This window comes from Halichoerus grypus, chromosome 4 (genome assembly GCF_964656455.1).
Source record: "Halichoerus grypus chromosome 4, mHalGry1.hap1.1, whole genome shotgun sequence".
Lineage (NCBI taxonomy): Eukaryota > Metazoa > Chordata > Mammalia > Carnivora > Phocidae > Halichoerus > Halichoerus grypus.
In genome coordinates this window covers 74,410,827-74,418,900 of record NC_135715.1, presented here as the reverse complement: position 1 = coordinate 74,418,900, position 8,074 = coordinate 74,410,827, and the positions used below count along the sequence as shown (strand labels likewise).

Below are 8,074 nucleotides of genomic sequence, written 5' to 3'. Positions count from 1 at the left end.
GAAAAAAAAACATCAAGTACTTTGTGACATGTGAAAATCGTGTGAAATTCAAGCATCACTGTCCACCAGTAAGGTGTTATTGGAACATGGCTGTACTCGTTTGTTACCTGGGCCCCCCTGGCGGCTTGTGTGTGGCAAGGGCAGGGTTGCATAGCTGGTGGAGACCATCTGGCCTGCAAGACCTAAGATATTAACTCTCTGGCTCCTTCCCAGGGGAAAAAAAAAACAAAAAAAGTTTGCCAATCTCTAGGCTGAGTGATCTCTGAGGTCCTTTTCACCTCCACATTTCTAGGAATTTTACTTCTTTAGATAACCCAGGATCCTCCCTCAAAGAGACAGCATGGAACATGCATTAGCCACATAATACAATAATCCCAAAAGACTGTCTCTTTCGTGTTGTCAACACTTCCCATGGAATACGTAAAATAATACGCACTCCTAGAATATACATATAAGCTTCCCAGGTATTGATTACTTTTAAAGGTAGGCTTTTGGTTCTAGAAAGCAATATTTATCATTTTTCGCAATTTTATGACACTAACAGGCTTAATAGACCATCTGCAAAGTTATCAAGTGAAACAAAAATGAAAAAGACCCAACTCCCTTGGAATTCATACCATAAAATATTTATTAATAAGTAAAATGATTTCCCCTGCCTTTGCTATTTAAAAAATTTGATTGAGCATCTTCGTTGATACCACTTGCCAACAACGCTTTTACATCATTCGGTCACGAGAGAGAGGGAGATGATAGGTAGATGTAGAGAGAGGCGAGGAGACTAGGGGAGATAGATGATGAATGGATGGATGAATAAATAAACTATAGATATAAACGTGTGAAAGACTGCACCTTACAATGTTTAATTGCAAACCTCGGTGCTGTCAGCAGTTGCAAATTTGCTTGCACATACTTAGGCTTACTTCTTTTAAGTAAACAATACAGGCTCACTTGCATTTCATAATTCAGAACATCAGTAATGAATACAGTGCTTGTTGAGGACTAAAAGAGAGAGGAAAACAAAAACTAACTTTGTGGGGGAAGAAAGGCAATATCTCTTTGAAAAGCTTTTCTCTTGACTCAACAGTCCCCACTGCCTGAAAAATAAGCCATTTTGATAACAGGAGTATAAAAAGCCTTATGATTTGCAAAGTAAACTCTATTTGTGGTTTAAATTTCATCCCAAGTCTCAGATTATGGCTGAGAAGCTAGATGAAGTATCTTTGTAAAGCATTTCTTTGAATTTTTATAGGAAAACAAGAAAATGTTTTATCAGATCTAGGCAGAAACGCTGATCTTCATTTATAACAGTAATTACCTGCACATGGTACTACATAGACATGGGGATCCGAAAGCCGAACAGAACGAATGCCAAGCCATACCACACGGTAAAATTCAAAGTAACCTGGAGAAGTAGCAGGTGACAGTTTATGATTTCAATATAAAAACATTCTAATTGCTTCTTCTCAGATGTCACTGTAAAGTCAGCAAATTAGATGATATGATCGAGAATGAGATGAATGGTTGTATTACTACACCACCTGCTACTTCCAAGCTTAAAATAATCCCAGAGTTCTGAAATATCATTAGTTAAGTAACTATACAATTTCTTTCAGTCTCTTTTTAATGTAGAAAATCACTTTGTAATAAGATCTCTACACAAGGTAAAAAAGCACGAAATAGACCAAAAAAACACAAAAATAGACAAAATATATATACTTTTTTACAATGAAATTAAGATGTGCCTGGGAAACAATGAGATCAAGGACTAATCTCAGGGAGTTCCAACTGGATTTCCTTTCCTCATAGTTCTGTTTCTTTATGTCTTCCCCTGAACCTTGGATGCTTATAAAAATCTTCCAGGTCCAAGGGAGGGAACAGGTATTCTGATCTTGCACAGTAACAAACAAAAAAAAGAAACACTTTAATAAGGATATAATAAAAACCTTTAGTCTACCCGGTTACAAAATTCCCCTGACAGCCATACCTCAAGAGCACTTAAGGCCTCAAGCATTTGTCACACAACCAGGGGCAACAAGACAGTCATCTCCAGATGATGCTTTTCTCCCCATCATAAATCGATCATGCACTGGGATGAAACGTACCCAGAAAGGCTAATTCGGGAAGAAACGTTTTCATATACTTGGGGGCCAAAGGAAGCCATCCAAAACAACGGGGCTGTCTGCACCAGCAAGGCGGGCAGACTTCCTCTTAGAGAATCCCTTCCAAGTCCAGAGCTTCCCTGGGCTCCTAGGTCTCGTAAAGGGACCCGGACAGCGCCCCAAGTTACACAGTCACAGCTGGGTACATCTTCTGCTCGCTGTTAGTGTGAGGGAAGGGGGCCTGGATCTGCCGGTAGCCCGTCTGCAGGCTGTCCAGGAAAGGGGGCATGGGAGTCATAGGCACGGAGTCGTGCTGCACCGTGTACCCCACATATGGGGGGTGCAGGTACTGTCCCTGATGGGGCACAATCTGGGTGGCCTGCTGGCAGTTCAGCACGGAGAAATTTGTGGGCATGTTGACATACACGTTGTTCATGGTCCCCTCGGGCAAGCAACAGTTGGTCTGGGACCTTGTGGGGGGCGCCCGGGCCCCTGAGTTGGCGCTGGAGCTGGAGCTGGCCGCTGTGCTGGACTGGCGGGAGGACGACCCTCGCGACGTGCTGGCGCTGGGGATCATGGGGATGGTCTCCATCAAGCGGTTCCCTCCCGGGGCGCGGCTCTGCTGGGGCTCCTGCTTGGGCCGGAGACATCTGCAGCAACAAGCGGCCACGAGCGACCCCAAAATGATGAAGGCGACAAAGACGGACCCAACGATGAGGAATGGCACGTAGATGGGGACTAAAGGATGAAAACACATCATTAGGATTTACTCTCAGAATGCAGTGAAAAATCGGTGCTTGGCAGTGGAGATCCATAAATGAGCAACGCCCACGGCCGGACTGAAGGACCGATTTCGGGCCTCCCATTGCTGGACAGGTTTGGGCGCTTATTAGCAGCCCACAGCATGCACCGTCCTTTATCAGGCACTTAGGAAGGGCGCTAGGGCCTACAGGCAGGGCAGATCAGCGCCCGCAAAGCAAAACGGTTAACATTCACAGCTAGGCTTGCCAACTGCAATGCTGGCTGGGACAAATGTCCAATTTAGCAAAAATATGAAGTTAATGTTTTGAGACTTCTAAGATTCCTACAATAACTCAACTGCCTGAACTTAAGACTGCCCTAATGGATAGTTGCAGGATCTGCACAGAAGTGAATTACATGATTTAAGAGTCTTTTTTTCCCCAAAAAATGATATTCTTTGCAACCTCTTTTGCCACTTTTGAACTGTTCTTTTTTTCACAGGCAAAGAAATCAAAAATTGAGGGGCACCTGGGTGGCTCAGTTGGTTAAGCATCTGCCTTCGGCTCAGGTAATGATCTCAGGATCCTGGGACTGAGCCCCGCATCGGGCTCTCTGCTCAGTTGGGAGTCTGCTTCTTCCTCTCCCTCTGCCCCTCCCGCCCCTGGCTTCTGCTCTCTCTCTCTCGCTCTTAAATAGATAAAATCTTTGAGAAAAAAAAAAATTTAGATCTAGCCATGACCATTTCCAAATCTGTAATAGAAGACACAAAGGTCAAAAAGGGGTGAAAAAAAAATAAAAAAACCACCTCTACACTCACTTGCCTAGCTGAGGGCTGGACCTCGGGCCCACCCCGCACACTGGATGGTAGAAAGGTGAAGTGACTTATGAAGAGGGAAGCTATTCCAGGCCACAGGTCAGCATGAAGCAAGGTACCAAGAAGAACAAATGTTGGGAGCAACCAGACATTTGCTCCAGGAAGAAGAGCAGCCTCCAGTGTTCGAGAAGGCACCCAGGTGAGCCCAGGGTGGCTGGGGTGTGGCAGTTACACCTGGACTTAACAACACTGGGTTCTGTGTGCAGAACCACAGGGAAAGCCTGCAGACCATAAAGCAGTGGGCGTCATCTTTAACAAGTGAGGTGTATTCTGAAAAATAACGTGAAAGATGAAAAGAACGACTTTCCTCTAGCTGGTAGTGAGTTCCATTTTTACACGATGTTACTTAAGCTTCTGGAAGCCATGGGGCTGGCACTCTAGGGCTTTCAGAAGCTAGACACACTGGCTGATGGGGGCAAAGAATGGGGAGAGAGGAGGCTGCAGAATGCCTCAGAGCCACTTCTGGGGACTTCCACCCCATGTTACCAAGAACCGGTTCTTTTATGTGCTCCTGCCCGTTGCCCTGACTATCTGATTGGAAAATACATAAGGACAGAAACTAGGGCTCCCCAGTCCTGGCCAAGCCCAGGGCCAGCGCAGTGGTACAGGGCAGCACTTGGGGAAAAAAGCCCAGTTCTCCCGCACCTCTGAGGTCAAATTTGTGAAAAACCCTTGGACTATCTGCTAGAGCAGTGGCCTTTCTAATTATGCTCCTGTCCACGGCTCTGATATTCCTGACGGCAGGGGTGTTAGACTTCAGTGCCAGGTGGAGACCTGGAAGAATCAGGCCTTGTGAAGTAAAACATACTTTATAGGCATTTCACCAAAGGCTGACATTTAAAGGTTTCCTAAACCTTCACTGCTGAAGAATAAATACTATATTTACATGGTGCCTGTTAGCGGGTAGGAACACTTGTTCCAGAGCCTGCAGTGAGCGCAGCGGGTCTTCAGATGATGGGACTGTTCTAATAATGGGGGAGCGATAACGTACTGGAACAGTGGATGCAGGTGATAAATACTTCATTCTCTAAATTAAGATACCAGCCCTAAATATGTTATTAGGATGTAAACAAGTGTAAAAAAAAAAAAAAAAAGAATACTCCAAACATTATAGCAGAAACTAGCTGAAAGCAAGATAAGTCCACAGAAGGAGTTTTTGGGAGAAAGAACTGTTCTCCTTCCAGGATTTTTAATTGGGAAGGTAAATAACCACACAGAAGTAAAGAATGTTGTGCTCCCGTAAACTCTCTGCACTGCCTGATTAGACACGTGGTCCTTCTTGACTGCAGAAGAGAAGTGAGAGGGAACAGAATTTTTAGGAAAAAAGATTTAAAGGTAGAGTGAAGAAGGCCCCCACGCACATCACACGGCCTCATGAGGAGTCGGCGGCCTGCTGATTTGTCCAAAGTCAACCCAACTTTTTAGAGATCACTAATGAGCCCAACTTAGCAGATACATCAAGGAAGCAGTTCCATCTTTGGCTCATTTCTCAAGGCTTTAGTCCACCACCACACACCCCTGCAGCCACGAGCTCGAGCTTTAAGATGGCACCTCTTCTGGAATTATTACCCTCAGTTGTCCATTCTTCAAGATTCCAGGCAGCAAAACAACAGGAGTAGCTTACTCATAAAATGCCTGCCGGCAAAGGGAACAGCACTGAAGAGAGCTGCCTCTTACCAGGCCCGGGAGACAGTTGTGTAAACACTCAGTACCAAAGCTCAGGTAGCTTAAGCCCTGGCTCAGGGTGCTGGTAAACAGCCCTCTCCTTAACACAACCAGCTGCAGAAGGAGGAGACATCCATTCTGTGACATGTTTGCCATTTGACCTCTACTCCTAGCCGGGTTATACATCCTCCCTCCCATACACACATTGGTGCAGACCCTCAAGGGAGGCGGTCTGTGAGGCTTCTGAAGAATGGAGGAAGTGGAACCTATCAAATTCGTTCCTGGATTTGGTTATGTTTCCAGCTCTGGCTTTGGCAACTTGGAAAAAAAAAAAAAAAAATCAAAGCCACAAAGAGCAAGCTTGGCATCGCTAATGTCACACCTCCTAAGTCTGACGTGGTCAGGAGAACTGTCCAGAAACCAGAGAGGCCGTGCAGCCAAATGTTGCAGACGATGAGAATGCCCCGGGGTCTGGAAGAGTGCATCACCCACCGGAAGGCCCCGAGGAGCTGCCCGCCTTCTGCGGAGCCTTTATGGACGGAAGCGCCCCCCGCCAACCCTCTCGCTGGGGTCGCGCCTCATGGCTTCCTGGGGTACCATCAAGACACTCACCCTTACTAGAAGTTAGCCCCGCGGAGACAGGAGGTATGGGAGGGGAAACGGAGGTTCCCTAGCCAGGAGGAATGCGGGGCTGTCTTGCACCCCACACTGCCTTACGTATGTGGTTTTCTTCGGAAAATCCAAGCCCACCCACTCTTTAGGTGACAGATGGGGGAACTGAGGCTCGGGGCAGTGAAGTGGCGCTCCACTTAGCACAAGTTAACAGCTGGGCCAGGATGCAGACACCACCTCCTGGTCCAAGCCCTTTTCTGAAATTCCAGCGCTCCTGATTCCTCTCCCGTCTCCAGGCTCCCGGGCAAAGCCAACCCTCCTGCCCCGTCGCGCCCGGACCCGCCTGCCCTACCTGCCGAGCCGTCTGGGCCGTCTTTGTCCGCCCGGCCAGGCTCGCCGGCGCCCTGCTGGCGGTCGTTGTCGCAGCCGCCCTGGTCCAGGCGCGCCTCGGCGCTGGAGCAGCAGTAGCGCAGCGCGCAGCTGCCGCAGCAGATGGTGGCGTCGCCGCCGTCGAAGCGCTCGGGGCACTGGAAGCCGATGCGCCAGACGCCCTGCGCGTCCAGCCAGCCGTGGCAGTACTCGCCGCTGGCCCGCGCCCCCGCCGCCAGCAGCGCGGCCAGCAGCAGCTGCAGGAGCGAAGCGGCGTTCCGAGGGGAGGCGGCGGGCGAGCGGCGTCCGCCCCACATGGCACCACCCTGGGCGCGGGCGGCGCGGCTCCAGGGGGCGCAGAACGGTCTCCGGGAAGCCGGGGTCCCGGCGACCCGGCTCCCGGTGGTGCGGGGGCCGGGACTCGGACGCCCGAGTGTCCCTTCCGCGGCGCTCTCCGAGGCGGCCTCTGCCCTCTGCCGCGACGTCCAGGAGCTGACGACGCCGGGCTGCCGGGGCAGGGGTCCTAAGCCATCCCTCCCTCGGCCGGGCGGCCCGGCCCCCGGTGGGGCTGCCTGGAGAGCGGGCACTCACTGATGGAACTCTCTGGGCGCAGAGTCAGAGGGGCGCCGGAGCTGCCAGCCCGCAGCCCCTGGAGGCTTCACCCGTGACAGGAGCCTCCCCGCGCATCCCCGAGGGGACGCTCACTCCCGCTGCCGACCTGAAGCCAGGTCGCTGCCGCGGAGTTTAAGCCTCGGGGTCCCGCGCACGAGTCGGGGGGGGGGTCTCCCCTCCTTTATTCCCCTCTCGGGCGGCGAGAAGGGGCCACGAAGGCGGGAAGCGCGCGCAGGGCTCCGGGCAGCAAGTGCAGCGGCCGGCTGTGCTCAGCCTCCCCAGCTCCGAACTCGGTCCGCATGGCTCCGGCCGCGCCGCCCGGGCAGCGCTGCCCTCCGCGGGGCTGACAGCCAATCCTCCCAGCGCACGCCGGCGTCCGGGACGCGAGCGACGGTCCGGCGCGCTCCCGCCGCAGCTCCGGGAGCCTGCCTGGCTGGCGGCGGCCGCGGCTGCTGCTGGGCGCGGGTCCAGGCGGGCTGCTCGCCCCGGGCTCCCCTGCTCCGCCTCTCCGGCTGCAGCTCGCTCCCACGGGCGCCGGGCAGCCTCCGTCCGGCTCTCCCTCTCGCCTTGGCCGCCCTTTCCCCCGGGAGGGGCGCACCGATGGGAGCCTCCCACGGAAGTTTCAGTCCTCGGGGCTGCGGAAGAAGCCGAGCGCGGCAGCCGCCCGCACACTCACGGTGCCCGGCACCAAGCCAGCTCCGACTGGGCTGGCCCCGGCACTGCGCGGCGCTCTTATTAGGGGCCGGCGGCTCCTAGGATGCGCATGCGCGCTGCGCGGGCTTTCCCTCCTCCCCGGGACGCCCGGAGACGCCCGGAGCCCTTCACTTTCCGACGCCCGTGGGGCAGCGGGCCGCCAGCTGGGATAGGCGCGGGAGAAAACAGAACTCAAACGATCTGGGCCTTGCTAACACAAGAACGGCGGTAATGGTAATAAAAGCAAACTGAGCTGGCTTATGGAAGATCCTCGGCATTCGATTTGATTCTCAAAACTTCCCCAAGGAAGGATTGTAATTACTTCCCATTTTACAGACAGTGAAATTGCCACTCAGATTAACTGCCTCTTTCAGCTTCCACCAGCTCGTGCCCTAGCCACCGCTGGTCA

General features: G+C 52.1%; 1 protein-coding gene across 1 annotated transcript; it reads right to left on the bottom strand.

Moving 5' to 3' along the window:
• Window positions 1–610: 610 nt before the first annotated feature.
• SHISA2 (shisa family member 2) lies at window positions 611–7,766 on the bottom strand. Its single transcript, XM_036106758.2, has 2 exons — window positions 6,344–7,766; window positions 611–2,837 (listed from the first exon to the last, which is right to left on the bottom strand). Exons 1-2 carry the CDS (start codon window positions 6,675–6,677, stop codon window positions 2,284–2,286), a joined length of 888 nt encoding a protein of 295 aa, XP_035962651.1. The 5' UTR covers window positions 6,678–7,766; the 3' UTR covers window positions 611–2,283.
• Between the last annotated feature and the right edge of the window lie 308 nt (window positions 7,767–8,074).